This window comes from Mytilus edulis, chromosome 3 (assembly GCF_963676685.1).
Source record: "Mytilus edulis chromosome 3, xbMytEdul2.2, whole genome shotgun sequence".
Taxonomy (NCBI): Eukaryota; Metazoa; Mollusca; class Bivalvia; order Mytilida; family Mytilidae; genus Mytilus; species Mytilus edulis.
In genome coordinates, this window is record NC_092346.1 from 103164946 (window position 1) to 103183899 (window position 18954).

General features: G+C 32.0%; 1 protein-coding gene across 1 annotated transcript in view; it reads left to right on the forward strand.

Moving 5' to 3' along the window:
• LOC139514694 (inositol 1,4,5-trisphosphate-gated calcium channel ITPR3-like) overlaps positions 1 to 18954 on the forward strand; it is a 127544-nt gene that overhangs the window by 58645 nt on the left and 49945 nt on the right. The window contains exons 30-38 of the mRNA XM_071304200.1: positions 170 to 282; positions 7374 to 7461; positions 7805 to 7912; positions 8590 to 8726; positions 9268 to 9391; positions 13260 to 13421; positions 15305 to 15543; positions 16177 to 16258; positions 17247 to 17434. Of these exons, the coding sequence (XP_071160301.1) occupies positions 170 to 282; positions 7374 to 7461; positions 7805 to 7912; positions 8590 to 8726; positions 9268 to 9391; positions 13260 to 13421; positions 15305 to 15543; positions 16177 to 16258; positions 17247 to 17434 (1241 nt within the window). The remainder of the gene's footprint in view (positions 1 to 169; positions 283 to 7373; positions 7462 to 7804; positions 7913 to 8589; positions 8727 to 9267; positions 9392 to 13259; positions 13422 to 15304; positions 15544 to 16176; positions 16259 to 17246; positions 17435 to 18954) is intronic.

Here is an 18954-nt window from a genome sequence, read left to right on the forward strand (position 1 = left end):
GCTTATATCTGTTTATAAGTTAATTTATTTCAGAACATCATACAAAACAGAAATTGATTAATCTCAAATTTAATTAATTGTTATAGCTACCAGATCAACATTTACTTTCTATATTCATTTGCTTAAAATTTTGTGGCAGATAGCTCTACCAATATGTATTTTTTTACAGAAATTCATGAATACTTTCAAGTTGACACATACAGCAGCCAACAGGCCAAATCTTCCCCATCCAGAGTTAGCACCGATGCTTTATGAAACATACGATCTGTCAAACCAGCATGGGTAAGGAAGAAAAATAGGGTGTAGTTGAAAAAGACAATTTTAGAATTCTAGGATGCCCTTAAATTTGTTAACTACATTAACAGTTTTGATTGGATTGTTTTATTAAGAATGAATGAATAAATATTAGTAATGATTTATTGACAATGTCATTGATATTACTAATGATTTATTGACAATGTCATTAATATTAGTAATGATTTATTATACCCCACGCAACGGGTTGCGGAGGGTATAATGTTTTTGACCCGTCCGTCTGTCCGTCCTGTTTCTTGTCATCGCAACTTCTCTCAAACCACACAACAGAATTTCACGAAACCTTTTCAGATAATAAGGACATACTATGTAGTTGTGCATATCGACGGGAAATTACGATTCAATTTTTTTTCTAGGAGTTACGCCCCTTTGAACTTATTTACTTTAATGTACTACTGCAACAGTTTGTCATCGCAACTCCTCTCAAACCACACAACAGAATTTCACGAAACCTTTTCAGATAATAAGGTCATACTATGTAGTTGTGCATATCGACGGGAAATTGGGATTCAATTATTTTTCTAGGAGTTACGCCCCTTTGAACTTATTTGCCTAATATACTACTGCAACCTTTTGTCATCACAACTCCTCTCAAACCACACAGCAGAATTTCATGAAACCTTTTCAGATAATAAGGACATACTATGTAGATGTGCATATCGACAGGAAATTATGATTCCAATTTTTTTCTAGGAGTTACGCCCCTTTGTCATCGCAACTCCTCTGAAACCACACAACATAATTTCATGAAACTTTGTAGATAATAAGGACATACTATGTAGATGTGCATATTGACAGGAAATTATGATTCAATTTTTTTTTCTTATACAATTTTTTTTTCTTACACATATTTTATTTCTCCAATGACAATGTTGGGACGTGAAGTATGTGAGCGCGCTCACTAAGGTTCTTTAATTGGTCCTTCACCGGAAAAAAATTGTCAATTATGCATGCATTTATGACCTCATTTACCAGTTAGAGGGGATTGCCTGTATCCCTGCACTATTAGAGTTCATCAAGAGTCTTAGTGATATTGTCATTGTGCAGGGTAAACTAGAAATAATGTTTGTTCCATAGGTATTTAATCACAATTCACTAATGACAGCAGGGGCGTGTTTTTTTGTTCTTCGGTAGTGAGCCAGAAGAGGTCCATTTCTATTTTTTTGCATTGGGAAGATCTTTTGGCTCTCTTCCACCTCTTCTTTTTAAATAGGTGGTTTAGACAGCAGAAGCACAAAACAAACATGGCGTCGTTTAGTCTAAATGACATTCATAAATTAATGAATGAAGATATACTAGAATGTGAGCTTTGTTATAAACGTTTTAATGGTATGACAGCCTTTGTAGGACATATCTGTAGGACGATAAGCTGGATGAATATAAGAACTACACGGACAGTAACAGTTAAGGGACAACTATTTGAAATTCTAGAGACGGAATTTTGATTCTTCTTTAGGTACAGAAAACCATCAACATTTTGAAGATTACTTTCCGGCGTATGCCTGATTGAGGTTGCTAGTTCATTTCAATTTTTCTTTTATTTATTAAACTTTACAATTTTATTGAACTTTTAATTTTTTACATTTTTTATTATATTTTCATAAGTGATTAACGCTAATTTCAATACTCATGATTGGGCTAGTAGTCAGTTTAAATCAATAGATGAGGGTTGAAAAAGGAAAGAGGACATCATTATTCATTTTAATTTGTCGCTAATCATGCCTATTTTTGTTTTGCTTTTACCAGGCAACCATATTCATAAACGAAAATCTCCTGTCCCCCATCCCAACAAATAAATAAATATCAGATGTTTTTTTCTTATCTAACACAAGTTTAAATTGATGCTAATTTTTAACGCCCAGTGACAAATATTTCATGCATGTTCAGGAAAACACGAGAGAAAAAGTCGGGTATATAATATTAAAACGAAGAGATCTGATATGATTGCTGATGACGCAACTATCATAATATGAAGTAGTTGATGGAAGCAATAATAGGAAACCGTAAGGCCTTCAACAATAAATTAAACCCGATACTGTAAAGCTGTTTATAAAACGCCATGAAAGTGTGAAACAATTCAAACGATAAAACTAATATGGTCTAATTATACAAAACAAAACAATTTGAAAAAATACCAAATATGAGTTGAGACATCAACCAACGACAAACACTAAATTACATGCTCCTGACTTGGGACAGGTTCATAACGAATATGGCAGAAGTTGATCATATAAAAACGAAGATGTGGTATGATTGCCAATGAGACAACTCTTCACAAGAGACCAAATGATACAAAAATTAACAGCCATAGGTCACCTGACCATACGGCTTTTAACAATAAGCAAAGCCAATACAACATAGTGAGCTATAAAAGCCCCCGAAATCACAAATGTAAAACAATTCAAAGGAGAAAACTAACGGCCTAATTAATGTATAAAATAAAGTGAACGAAAAACAAAGAAGTAACACAGCAACAAACGGCAACCACCGAGTTCCTGTCCCAAGTCAGTAGCCTGTAAGTCACTGACTTACAGGCTACTGACTTGGGACAGGCACATACATACAGAATGTGGCAGGATTAAACATAGTAGCGGGATCCCAACCATTTCGTAACCAGGGACAGTGATTTAACAGTACAACAACTAGTTTGTGAGAGCTCGATCCTCCTCGAAGCTGAAACAGTAGTGTAGCAGTACAATATAAGAACAACCTCTGCAAATCAGTTGCAATTTGATTAACTGAAAAGGTCGGTACGAGATACTCAAAAGAAACCGGCCAACTAACATAAGACCATAGACTCAAAACATCAAACTAAGAGTATTTGCAATTACTGGAAGTTTGTTCAAAGCTAGTTGCAACTAGTTCTAAAATAAATCTTGTTCTCCCAGACTGAAGTATCAATCAGTACACAACCAACTGATAACATTTATTAAAAAGAAAAGTATAGGAAACGTCTGGTTTACGTTGCATACTAACATATGGATCGATATATAATGAAAGCATTTGAAAAGTGGTAGTCCGAAGGTTTCGACCATCGAAATTTTGCATTAGAAATAATAGTTAGGACCGGATAAGATTTTCTTCAAGGATCGGTACCACCAGAAAAAAATGATTTTGAGAACTTTCTGAAAGCTCTGCTTTATTCAAAAATAATCCAGTTCGGTTACTTTAAAAAATAAATAGATAGACTAAGATGTCCTTTTTGTAAATTGATCCGAGTCATTTTCCAGACAGATATTAACGAATTCTTGTGCAGGATAAGATTATTCTTAAAAATCAAATAGTGGAGGATAAGCCTGATTTGTTTAGCAACATTGATTTGAAGAAAAGCATAAAGAAAATTGTAACGAACAGAGTACAATTTTACAGTCCTTCTACTCTACATGGTCTACTGGACGTATCTTAATTTTCTAAAAAAAAATCGTAAACTTAATTCAATTCATCCAACATAACAAGAACCTGCTGTATTCGACGGCAATTTAATTTTTTATTTTATTGATCTTCCGTAGAATATCTCCAGAAGAGGTCCAGATTCATTTTTTTGAACTCTTCACCAGAAGACATTCTGGTGATGTACAGAAGAGACCAATAAAACACGCCCCAGTACTGATTGTCAATTTTGAGAATTCAATTTGCCAAAAATAAGTCGTGCAATATAGCATCAGAGTTTTCCAACCACTTGCCCAACTTTGGAGTTGAAGTGACAACACCCCTAAATGCATGAATGATGTTCACTAAAACCAAACTTTTAGACAGAAATGCATCAAACTCGAAAGTTGTCTAACGGTTAGCAATATAAAAAGTTGTTTTTTTATTAGTTGGTTGACAATATTAGAAAAGTAAAGAGTGACTTTGCTTTATATTTTTATTTTTGTCAAATAACCATCGATAATTGTATAATGATTTTACTAAAGATTTGGACAAAATTAATCAAGCTTCACATAATGCTTTTATTTAACATATTCAGGCTTTTACTAATTTTAGACCTGTGCATGATGTGGTGGAAAGGTATACAATTATAACAATATTTCTGCTGCTTACAAATGCTTTTTGTTCTTTCTAGATTTTTAATACATTAAATAACACTGTATAGTATCTAAAGATCTTGTTTCATTGTGATTATCACATATTAGTATATCATTAATACTTCAATGGACTCATATGGCAGATTTCATCTAAATTACCTGCTCTTCAAGTTAAACTTTCATGTAAAAAAAATCATTTATATTCTAAATCTAAGCCCTATGCTAGGTTTATGCTAGATGTATTAGATGTATTTTTTGCAATGATAGTTTAGGATTCCCCCAAAAAGTTGTGCCAACCAGGGTTTTTTCCAATCTCGTTTTTTCCATCTTCTGTATCTTATGCTGTAGTCATTTATGCCAAAAGAGGTAAATTCCAAGGGAAACAATCAAGGGCAAGGATTTTGGTCAGGAGATGCTAGATAATGACACTTCCTAAAATTAAAACCTTAAGGATAATTTTAAGCTTTTACCTTTATGTCTTTTCATGTCACTTATATAATCCGACAATGTCTGTCTGTGTTCGTGAAATAGTCCGAAGATTATGAAAACTTTTAAACTTTGTCTTTAAAGAGATAAATCTGCTTAATTCTATGTAGACAATCTTGAAAACCAACATACAATTTGGGAAAATTTAATAATTGTGGAAATTCTATTATATCTTTTTAAATTGAACATAAATAATCCATTTGCAAAGCATATCACCATTTGGAGAAATATGTATGTCATATACAGAATGTCAGTGGTATACTATTCTGTTCTGATCTAGAAGTAAGACTTATCTTGGATGGTATCTTTGACTATATATGCAGGATGTGTGGAAATTAAATCTTCCTGTCTAACCCTTATCCAAGATAACCTAATTTTTTTGTAGGTCATTCAAAATTTCTAACACTTTATTGTCTACCTACTTTGAAGAACTTAATTATTTGATCTTAAAGTGGTTTTTTTTCCTGAATATGTTTAAACTTTTTGTTACTGGTATTATATATATATATGTGTCCCAGTGATTGCTGTAAGTCAAACAAGCATCACTAACTCATAACTTTAATTTAGACTGAATTTGGAAATAAAAAAGAGGTAAGAGACAGCACCAGAAACGTTTAACAACATTTCATCAATAAATGTTAGATTGTATGAGACCAGAATACAAAATTCAGTGATTTGTTGAACTTTTTCTTAGATGTTCACACTTTTTATGCATTTTTATATGTATTGCCACAAATTTGCTTTTATTTTGATGAATTATTTTGATTTTTAAAGCAATGATCATTCTTTAATTATATTTATAAGAAAAAATGCTCATCTGGAATTGTTATTGATTAGTCGTAAAGAATTTAGTAAAGGAGAAGGTCCAGTAAGACCCCTTTTTGGCCCCAAAATATAGCAGTTTTACAAAATTGTTAAATTGTAAACTTTTAGTTATCTATTGGACAGTAGAATGCTTCTGCTACATAAATATGGGCTGTTTTTGACAATACAATGCACATATATCGGGTACTAGCACCATAGAGTCATGCTAAATTACTGAAATCTTCACAATTCTATCATTTTAGTTAAATTTTAGACGATTTTCGTGTAAAACGGAAGTGGCCGCATTCGTGTTCATCCTTAATATTGAAATGCAAGTTGTATTTTATGATAATACATAACATATATAAAGGTTAAGGATGAACACGGATGCGGCCACTTTCATTTTTGACCAAAACCATCTGAAAAGTGACATTTTTCAGCGTATTCGGTAGATTTGTCATAATTGAGCTTTAATCAGATCGTTTTTAATGACTAAATCAGTTAAAATCTTCCACATAAACTACTTGATTCAAATGAAATAGACACTTAAGTGTTTAAAAAGTTGTCAAAATCTTTTGTCAGATGAACATGAAATTTGAGGCCAAAATCGGTCCTTACCGGACCTACTCCTTTTGTAATTTAATGTTTGTGCAAACATTTTATCGTCATTTGTTGTTCTATCAGAATTTGATAAATAAATGATTGAAACTGTTCATTTGAATGGAAGAATTTTTTTTTTTATTCTTGATACATCATTTTTGCTTGAGCTGTGAACCAACTGCACATTTTGCTTATTAATCACCAACTATCCTGATTTTTGGGGGATTTCCTCATGAGAGATGTTGACCTGAGTTTTGTAATTTTTATTATATAAACTGAACACCTCAAAACATGCATTCAATTTTTATAAACGAGTTTTTAAGTATATACATACTCATTCAAACAATATAGAGTAGAACAAAATCACCTATGACAATACGAGAGGAGAATTAGGTCCTCTTGCACTTAAAATTCCCCATAGATATTTTGAAACATTTGTAGGTATTCACCATGTATTGAATCAATGAACTACTTTAAGCCAACTTATTCTAGCGAGCGATTTATTTTTGCAACTTTCATGAGTATGAAAATATTTTGAATATAAATCTGCACCATTCTGTAAAACTTAGATCGTTCTTTTCAACTAATTTAAATGCATTTGAAAATTGCTATATTAGATAGCCGCTAATTAGGAAAGAAAGGACTTGCCACAAAAATAATTTGGTTTAAAGTAATAGTGATATTTGAAATTGATTGACTAGGATTGTCAGTTTTCCTACTGAAAGTCATGGTTTTCTCCAGGCACTACGACTTTTTCCACCAATAGAAAATGATCGCCACAAAATAGCACAATAGTTTTGAAAGTGGCATTAAACACCAATCAATCTTGAGATGCCCATTGAATTCTGATTTTTGGGTACGCTAATCCTGATAACGCCTACAATGTCTGCAGATTCTGGTTTATTCATTTTACTCTTTCTTACTTAAATTGTTGACCTGCTGCATTCTGTATAGCAAACATACATTGCCGAGGGTCAGTTCAGATGGAAGATAGCAATCTGGTTAAAGTTTTATCGGTCTGACTGCCCAACTTATAGTTTACTAATCCATATGAAATTGCTTGGCACAAACTCAGACTGATATAGAATGGGGATTGTAGTGTGTATTGGGTCAAAGTATCTAAAAACTGTCTATATTTTGCAGAGTGTCCAAAGCTGCAGTAAAGAAAACAAAAGACATATTTTATCAGACAGATTACATCAAAACTTATGATCTGGTGTCAATATTGAGGGTAAATATATACAATAAAATACTAGTTGTATGATAGTGAAATCATTTCTTTTTCTTACTGTACCAAGAGTATACTTTGCTTACATCTTTTGGACATTTTATATGATTAACCCATGAGAACAGTTTGGGAAATATAAATTTTCAAAACAGTGGTGTTTTATATTTTTTTATCATGCAAATAATATGTTTAATTGATTTTATTTGCTATGACAGTATATGGTTTAATTATAATGTTGAAAAAGCTTTAGAAATTGTATTTTGTTATAAAGAAACAGCAAGATGAATTTTTCTTCAAATACTCCAAAACATTGAGTATATATAAAGAGTATTGTTTCTTTTTTCAGGATTTGTCATTTTACCAGTATGATGAGATGGTAAGAATGTCTATGGCCTTATTAAACAGATATTACTCATCCTACAACCATCTGTTTACAAGAGCAGTTCAAGCACAGGTAAATATTACATGTGAAGCAGAGTATGTGTATGTAATTATTACAAAGGGGCCTAGTGGTCTAAGTAGTTACTACTGTAATCACTAGCCAGTCAACACTGAGGTTGTGAGTTCGAACCCTGCTTGTGAGGGTGCACTTGACTCTAATCTCAATTGACTAGGATTATCAGTTTTCCTATCAAAGGTCTGTTGTTTTCTCTGGGCACTTCAGCTCCCTCCACCAATAAACACTGGCTGCCAAGAAATAGCCAAAAAGTGCTTAAGAGTGGCCTTAAAACACACAAAAATAATCAAAATCAAATGTAATTATTACATGTGGAGTAAGATATGAGTATTTAGTTATAACATGCAAAACAGAATATTTGAACATTATTATTACACGTGAAGCTGCAGGATATATGTATGTAATAATAACATCTGAAGCATACAACAGTGCACAAGAGAAAGATAAACTATCTCCTTTATTGTTATGTGCCCTTTGTTCATATGATTTATTTGTTTTACATTTTAGACATAGGTTGTGTAAATACCACAATAATACCACAAAAGTCCCAGTTTATTCTGTCATTCATCACTGTTTATAAGTCAATACTTACAATGTCAATACTTACAATGTCAATACTTACAATGTCAATACTTACAATGTCAATACTTACAATGTCAATACTTATATTTCAGGTTTTAATCACAGACAAATCCACCGAAGTGTTTGAAACTCTAGAGAAGATATTACCAAAACTAAGAAGATTTGCCACTGCTAAACTAAACGAGACACAAACAAAAGAATTATGTGATATACTGACTAAATTGATTGAGTAAGCAATGTAGCTTCAAACATTTTTTTTCTCATTTGCATACTCACTACATATTGTGTTAACAGCCACAATAAGCAATACATATTATATCTTGGAAGAAGTGGTGTTATGACATCAATGGATAAAACATGTAACTATAAATAATCTCGTAAAATTATACACTTTTTAAACAAAAATTTACAACAATATATACCTTAATTGTTATGCATAGAGCAAATAACTGAAAAATGTCATTTAACAGTTACATAATGATTATTCAGATAAACAACCAATAACCACAATGTTGGAGTAAATTTTGTTGTATATTACTTCATATGATTTGCATAATGAGGTTTCCTTCTATATGATAATTTTTAAGTTATTCCAGTAGTGTACATTTTTTTTTCGTGGAGGGCTTCTTTTTTTTTAAGAAACCTCTAACCAATATTTACCATCAATGTTTGTAGAAAACAGCAAATAAATAAAAGAATTTCAAAGATTAAATGAGAATTTACACGACAATAAAACTCTCTTTAATGTGTTTTATTATATTGTATTACAGGATGTGTCATTTGGAAGGTGAGATTGAAGAACAGCATGGAATGAACCAGAGTATCTTATATAACCATGGTATACTGGAGGATTGCTTCACTATTCTGTCACAAGAGATAGATGTTAAACTTCTGGTAGGTACTCATGTCCAGTATGTTGACTATGGTGAACTGCTGTACATTTCTGTCCACTAATGGGAGATTTCAGAGACATCTGATTTCATTAGGTTTTATTTTCACTGGGTAAATCTAAAGATTGAAGTATATCAACTTATTTAACCAACTTCTATTGGTTACCCTCATCCATAGTTTTTCAATATTTTTGTAATGAACTTCAACAACATGGAAATGAACTGGGCAATTTTATTGTTGAGGGTTTAAAACATGATAATTTGAAAACTGTGAATAATAACATTTGCCACCCAACTTTACAAATCATTCAAAACTGTAAATTTTTATAATATAACTAATTCCCCATAAAGCATGTCTACTAAAACTGGATAAAAAATAAACAAAAAAGTAAGAACTAGGAAATTCTGCAAAGGAGCATCTGTTATGAAGCTATGAAGAAATTATTTATATTGTACTCCTCTTGAATAATTGAGGTTTTCAATCGCAAATATTGTCAATAATGTCTAATACCAAAACTAAAACTAGAACTTTAAAAGAAATAAAATGTGAAAAATTGTAATTATTATTCATTTTGCAGGTGATTTTACAACAAATTGTTATTTTTTTAAGTGCCTGCGCCAACGTGACCCAGGATTTTTTTTATTCCAATGTCATGAGAACTGTTTTTGCTGTCTAATTTTTTCAGGGTCACGTAGGCGCACGCTATTAAATTTTTACGAAACAATGGCCAAAAAATGTTATTTTAACTTCATTGGGCATTTTTGATGCCCTTTTACCCCCTAACCTAACCCATTTTCTGAAATTACATTGTAAGAGGAAGAGATAATAATAGTTTTTCAAGTAGAAATTTAAATTTCCCATTGAATTTACCTCACTAAAAACAATAGTGTATTGTATTTATTCAGAAAACTATAGCTATTGTATTTTTTTCAGAGAACAATTGCCATTGTTTTTATTCAGAGAACAATATCTAAGATATTGTATTTATTAAGAGAACAATTACTATTGTATTTATTGAGAGAAAAGTAGCTATTGTATTTATTGAGAGAAAAGTAGATATTGTATTTCTTGAGAGAAAAGTAGCTATTGTATTTATTCAGAGAACAATATCTATTGTATTTATTCAATGACAATTCAAGCTGCAAAAATTTAGACGAGTAAACAAGTGCTAATTCTAGGGAAAGGTTTTATTTCCTTTGCAATAACTCCTTACATAATTTAGCTCACTATCCAAATTTCAAAAGTATAAAAAAAATTCTGGAGAAAATGAGTAAAATTCTGATAGCTGATATGTCTCTATGTATGCAAAGTTTTGTTTTGCATGCTTTTATTATAGAAAAGCTGTAAGCATATTTTTGTTTGTGAAAGTCTTGCCATTGAAATTGAAAGTTTGCATTTATGCTTGATATAATCAAAATTCTGTATTCCAATTTACATAAAACCAAAATGCATTATTTCGTGTTTATATCTGTGACTTAATTTATTTTACTGCTGTTAGTCACAAGTAAGTATAATTGAAAGATTTGAGCACTGTGTGATATTTGTTAACACGCAGTAGCAACATCCATCAATTGTTTGAACGTCAAAATAATTTAAAAAAAAATGTTTTTTAGATTTTTTCTGCATTATGCACATCTATTTATAGATAGCACATCTGTTGGGAAAGTGTGTGAATTATCACCTCTTATTTCAATTCAAGAATTTTAGTAATATTAACACATTTTGATGATTTTACACACACAACAAGAATTAAATTTTTCTGCAATCAACAATTTTACTATGCATTCGTAAAAACCCAGAGATAAACATATAGAATACTAATATATTCTCCTGGTATCCTGCTATTGTGAACCGATTCATTCAAATTATTAGCTCACCTGACCTGAATGGTCAAGTGAACTTTTCTCATCACTTGGCGTCCATCGTCCGTCATCAGTAAACTTTTACAAAAATCTTCTCCTCTGAAACAACTGGACCGAATTTAACCAAACTTGGCCACAATCATCCTTGGGGTATCTAGTTTAAAAAATGTGTCCGATGACCTGGCCATCAAACCAAGATGGCCACCATGGCTAAAAATATAACACAGGGGTAAAATGTAAAAACCAAAGCATTTAGAGCAAATCTGACATGGGGTAAAATTGTTGATCAGGTCAAGATCTATCTGCCCTGAAATTGTCAGATGAATCGGACAACCTGTTGTTGGGTTGCTGCCCCTGAGTAGGTAATTTGAAGGAAATTTTGCAGTTTTTGGTTATTATCTTGAATACTATTATAGATAGAGATAAACTGTAAACAGCCATTATGTTCAGCAAAATAAGACCCACAAATAAGTCAACATGACCAAAATTGTCAGTCAACCCCGGAGTTATTGCCCTTTATAGTCAATTTTAACAACTTTTTCATCATTTTTTGTAACTTGTACAAAAATCTTTTCTCTGAAACTACTGGGCCAAATTTAAACTAACTTGGCCACAATCATAATTGTGGTATATAGTTGTGTCCGATGACCCCACCTACCAAACAAAATGGCAGACATGGCTAAAATTAGAACAAAGTGGTAAAATGCAGTCTTTGCTTTATATCTTTGAAACTAAGACATTTAGGACAAATCTTTCAAGATTTAAATGTCCATCAGAATAAGATCTATCCCCTCACATATTGTTGGGTTGCTGCCCTAAAATTGGTAATTTTAAGGAAATTTTGCAGTTTTTGGTTATTATATTGAATACTTATAGATAGAGATAAACTGTAAACAGCAATAATGTTCAGCAAAATGAGATCTACAAATAAGTCAACATGACCAAAATTGTCAGAGAACCCCTTAAGGAGTTATTATCCTTTATAGTCAATATTGAACAACTTTTCGTCATTTTTGTAACTTGTACAAAAATCTTCTTTTCTAAAACTATGGGCCAAATTTAACCAAACTTGGCCACAATCATTACTAGGGTACCTATTTTAAAAAAAGTATCTAATGACCCCGCCTACCAACCAAGATGGCCGACATCAGTAAAAACAGTAACAGGTGAGCGACAAGGCTCTTGAGAGCCTCTAGTTTTATATGTCAAAGTTTGGGGTTCTCTCCGTGGTCTGAGTTTAAAATAATGTGGATTTCATAAAAAAAAAATGAAAATCAATCATACCTGCCAACCCTCCTGTTTTGAGCGGGGGACTCCCTCTCAAATCTATCTGTCTGTAGGACAAGGCTTCTTCGAAAGGAGTGTAGTATACCTTACCTAACAATGACTTCACAGTTCAACTAGCAAAAAAGCTTACCAAAGATATTACCTTTAGCTACATACTCATTGAAATCGGCTTTAAAGAAATAAAGTATATCTATTAACTCTTATATGTGTTTTGTAGATGAATAAATAAACAGGTCATATACTTCACTAGAAAATGTCGTTCACGCAAAATCTCCCCCTCAGCTGTCATAGCTGAGGGAGAGATCTCTCTCTTCAAAGGTTTCACAGGTTGGCAGCTATATATGATCATTAATTGCATAACTTTCAAACTGCAGAATAAGAACACGGTTATTGAGATAAATAAGACTCTTCTTATGTCTTGTCATCTTTGTTGTACCTGTCATAGATTGTTAATGCTGAACTTGTGGTTAGACAGAATTCAACTAAACCACAATTTTGTCTAATGATTGACAATAAATGGTACAGCATTGATTAAGATAAGACAAATATTCTTTAACAACTATAGCATAATTATGGTGAAATGTTCTTCACAAATTATTTACTATATTTTGGGATGTCAGAGGAGTAAAATTATTGGATTTATTTTACATGTGAAAATAATAGTTTAAATCTTACTGCTAAATTACAGGTTTTCTATGCAATAGTGTATATTTATTTTTCAGGACCAATATACAGGTCAACGAAGGGTATATCAATTGACCTTCACCTTATTAAAGATGATGGCTAGACAAAACAAAACAGTTCAAGGTCGTTTGTTTGACCGTTTAGACATGTTATTGTCTAAAGAAGGGGCTGGGACAGAGTTAGCAGAGTGTTTGACAGAGGTAACTATTGATTATATTTGTGTAAAAAAGTGCACCTTTTTAGCTCACCTGGCCTAAAAGGCCATGTGAGCTTTTCTCATCACTTGGCGTCCATCGTCGTCGTCGTCGTCTGTCGTCGTTAACAATTTTTCAAACATCTTCTCCTCTGAAACTACTGAATGGATTTGAATGAAACTTAAAATGATTGTTCCTTAGATTATCCTGCACAAAGTGTGTGCTTCGATTTTTGATCCGTCAAAAAACATGGCCGCCGTTACTTAAAATAGAACATAGGGGTCAAATGCAGTTTTTGGCTTATATCTCAAAAACGGAAGCATTTAGAGCAAATCTGACATGGGGTAAAAATGTTCATTAGGTCAAGATCTATCAGCCCTGCAATTTTCAGATGAATCAAACAAACCATTGTTGGGTTGCTGCCACTTAATTGGTAATTTTAAGGAAATTTTGCAGTTTTTGGTCATTATCTTGAATATTATTATAGATGACGATAAACTGTAAACAGCAAAGTAAGATCTACAAATAGGTTAATATGACCAAAATTGTCAACTGACCCCTTAAGGGGTAAATGTCCTTTAATGACAATTTTTCACAATTTGTTCATCATATTTGCTAACTTTAAAAAATCTTCTCCTCTGAAACTACTGAATGGATTTGGATGAAACTTAGCATGATAGTTCCTTAGATTATCCTGCACAAAGTGTGTGCTTCGATTTTTGATCCGTCAAAAAACATGGCCGCCCTTACTTTAAATAGAACATAGGGGTCAAATGCAGTTTTTGGCTTATATCTCAAAAACGAAAGCATTTAGAGCAAATCTGACATGGGGTAAAAATGTTCATTAGGTCAAGATCTATCAGCCCTGAAATTTTCAGACGAATCAAACAAACCATTGTTGGGTTGCTGCCACTTAATTGGTAATTTTAAGGAAATTTTGCAGTTTTTGGTCATCATCTTGAATATCATTATAGATAAAGATAAACTGTAAACAGCAAAAATGATCAGCAAAGTAAGATCTACAAATAAGTTAAATATCACAATTTATGATCTATATGTCGGTTACGCAGGTTTTATTTGAACTTGACCTCATTTTAACAGTCCATTGCTAAGTTTTAAGTGTTTGTGTTTTGGTCTCATTTTCTTTATTTATAAACAGTAAGTCATATATATTTGTAATATTGAAGAATTGTTAGCTGTACATGTTTGCCTGGCATGGTTCAATATGTTCAATAAGGCATTGTTTACCAGGTGAGCGATTCAGGCTCTTGAGAGCCTCTTGTTATAATTTAAGATGAGATTGCTAATCATAACAGTGAGCCTAAAATATTCTTTAGAGGAATAATTTTATATGTGCGTATATAGATATAAGAAGATGTGGTATGATTGCCAACAAGAAAACTCACTCATCCAAGTCACAAATTGGTATAGTATGTATTCTGATTGCCTTTGAGACTACAACTATCAACATCAAAAGATGAGAAAAAAATGATAATCAACATATTTTATAACAGGTATTCTAAAGTCAATGGAAAGTTCCTATATATATGTAGTGAGGACATGTAACACCAAACAACTTAATAGTAGAACCTTTAGTCAATTCTTCCAAACTTCTTTGTATCAGGAATTTATCCTTTGTTCTTCCATATTTTTTGTCAACTTTTTCAAGTACCTGTAAACACTTGAGGTTATGAGTTCAAACCCAGCATTTGGTAGGTGTGTTCTACTCCAAACTGAATTGCAAAGGATTGCCAGTTTTCCTGTCAAAGGTTGATGGCTCTCTCCTCCACTGATCACATAATGTATATTTCTGTAAATGAAACTCTTGATAATTTCCCTCATGTAAGTTTAAATTTGATTTTAATTAATTATGGTTTATTTTTTTTTAGGTTTTTACAGGAAATTCAAATACATGTATGAAAGTGACTGGTAACCAGATTCAGAAAATTATGGAACTTGTTTCTAAAAATCGTGAATCAGTGCCACAGTTTTTGGACTTATTAAATGCCATAGTGAAAGTGGAAGAGTTAGACTTACCACTGAAAAGAAATCAAGGTTTTGTGATGAACTATTTTATGCAGTATAGAGCTGAAGTAGCTTTTGTTATTGACCAGGATGAAGCTGCAAGGTAGGTTAAAATATGATATAATTGAGCTGAAGTAGCTTTTGTTATTGACCAGGATGAAGCTGCAAGGTAGGTTATAATATGATATAATTGAGCTGAAGTAGCTTTTGTTATTGACCAGGATGAAGCTGCAAGGTAGGTTAAAATAGGATATAATTGAGCTGAAGTAGCTTTTGTTATTGACCAGGATGAAGCTGCAAGGTAGGTTAAAATATGATATAATTGAGCTGAAGTAGCTTTTGTTATTGACCAGGATGAAGCTGCAAGGTAGGTTAAAATATGATATAATTGAGCTGAAGTAGCTTTTGTCATTGACCAGGATGAAGCTGCAAGGTAGGTTAAAATATGATATACCGTAATTGAGCTGAAGTAGCTTTTGTTATTGACCAGGATGAAGCTGCAAGGTAGATTAAAATATGATATAACTGAATTGCCTGCCTCAATTATTTGGTTGATGAAGTTTTCTATCAATACCAGAAAGTCTTTTTGGGAGTGAGGCATGGTGTCCTATGGACACATAGTATTTTTAAATATGAAAATGTGTATAATAAACAATACACTACAAATTTGGGAGGCAATTGGTAACTTTTAATGCTTCTATATGATAGTTTATTAATAAGTTTCATTTTTTTGTAGGTTTCAGATCCTGACAGATCCACGTCACAAACATTTACAATATCTGATAGCTATGGTAGATATGCTGGCCACTTGTGCTGAAGTAAGAAATTATAACTTCTTTAAAAAAGGATTTTGTGGTTTTTGTCGAAAAAGCGAGACTAAGCGATCCTACATTCCGTCGGCGGCGGCGTCCACAAATATTCACTCTGTGATAACTTTCTTAAACTATACTGGATTACTTCCAAACTTGGACAGAAGCTTGTTTATGATCATAAGATAGTATCCAGAAGTAAATTTTGTAAAAATAAAATTCCATTTTTCCGTATTTTACTTATAAATGGACTTTTTCTGCAGGGAAACATTACATTCACTCTGTGGTTAAAGTTTTTAAAATTTTGATAACTTTCTTAATCTATCCTGGGTTTGTACCAAACATGGACAGAAGCTTGTTTATGATCAAAAGATAATATACAGAAGTAAATTTTGTTAAAAAATAAATCCATTTTTTCCGTATTTTACTTTTAAATGGACTTAGATTTTTTGCCACGAAACAACACTTCACTCTGTGGTTAAATTTTTTAAAATTTAATAACTTTCTTATACTACTTTTAATTTGTACCAAACTTAGACAGAAGCTTGTTTATGATCGAAAGCTAGTATTTAGAAGGAAATTTTGTTAATATTTTGTACCTGTGTATCTGTATTTTACTTATAAATGGACTTAGTTTTTCTTCCAGTTAACATTACATACAGTCTGCAGTTAAAGTTTTTAAACATTTATTAGATTCATAAACTATCCTGGATTTTTACCAAACTTGGACAGAAGCTTCTTACAATCAAAAGATAGTATCAAGAGGAATATTTTTATTGATTTTTTTCCTCATTTATGTTGAGCCTGTTATTTTCAGCAAAAGTAGGCGAGACACTGAGTTCCGCTGAACCCTTACAAATTGTTTTTGTTAAAATTGTTTTTTATGATAAAAGTTATTGTCTTTAGTTATAAATGTATGCTATGCATGTCAGTAATTTTAAATAGCAGTACCATTTTATATTGAAAATATTTGTATGGTGGTTTTTTTCAATTACAGGGAGAAAACAGATTTATAGAATCTATATGTCAAACAATTTTCAAAATACCAGAACTTCTGAAAATTTTAAGTTCTCCATCTATAAATAACAACTTGAAGAAGCCATTCCTGAGATTTTTCCTTTGGGTGTACCTGAATACAGCTGGTGGGATGATAGAAAGTGGTGCTGGTGATCTTCCACATGAAAAGTAAGCTGGGTTCTATTGAAAAACATTATAATAGGAAATAGAGTATAATGGTTTAAATTAAAAGGATTATATTGATCAATTTTTCTTTCTTAAAACCATGCTGCAAGTTATAAACATACATTTATAGTTAAATACAAATTGCAAGGGTTTTGGAGGCAAAACCTTCTGAATAGTAGATTACTTATGGATTCTGTTACTTATTCCTGTCAACAATAAAGCTTTTTGGTAAGAAATGATACATGTAATACTTCCATCATGAAGGTAACATTTAAATGTTTACATTCCATCATTTCTAACACTTGAGTAAGAAAAAACACTGAAGTTAAAGAGTTAATGCTGTCAATTGGGGATTTGCCGGTCACAAATGCAGTTATAGTGGCAACATGTAGCGGAGCCAATAAAATGAATCAAAGTACTGAAGTACTGAACATCAGAGGACCTCAAGTTGTGTTGAATTATTGATAAATGACAGGTGTTTATATTATACCTACCAGACAGATATGTTCACCATACAATAAAGTACAAATATTAAATATAATTTGCTATCATATCTGAGATACTGACTTGAACTAGGAAACTTAACTTTGTGAATGATCAATGATTACTTGGTCAAATGAGAACTGTTAGATTGGCATTATGACCATATAGTTGCACACATACAAAAATCGCTAACATATAACTTATAATAGAGAATCAACATAGCAAACAATTCTTCGAGTAGCTATATAGTCACTCACTGAACTATGAAAAAGAGGTTCAAGACAATCATATCAAAACAGATAAATTGTAATATTGTGGCTAATTAAAAAATAAAGTGTGGAAAAATATATTGTTTTGGTGAAAGAGGTGGCGAAAAAAATAATTGACCCAGGGGAAACCCTGGAGCTAAAGATACCAGATGAACAGCAAACTCATAAATGGAAAATAAACTTACAATTCCATGACTAAAACTGAAAAAGACATGCATACAAATAAAAGTACACTAGAAACAACATAGAAAACTAAAGACTGAGCAACACGAACCCCACTAAAACAGGTGATCTCAGGTGCTCCAGATGAGTAAGCAGATCCTGCTCTAGACTACAAATGGCATTTATTAACAATGTTTGTACATGTAGTATCCAGGTCTTTTTTCTGAGACATTTAGCTTTTGGATCAATTGCTAATTAAATGGATGTTAACACAGCAAGATTACTATCCCTTATTCTAGATTTTTGTTGCAGTCAACACAAACTCTTCAAATGTTCATAAATAGCTTCACTGAGTTACATTTGTATCTTGGTTTTATTGTTTTTGGATACCACTGGTATAGCAATAAGAACATTTTGCACTATACATATAGAACACAACTACCATATGAATGTGTCGGTCCTTTGTAAGAAACCTGTAAAACAGGCCTTGTAATTTTTTGGTGTATATCTTGATTTCCCGATTGTACATTGATGTGGCCATTAGTTTTCTTGTATATATTGTTTAACATTTGACATTTCATGGCTATTTCTAACTGATTTATGTATAGT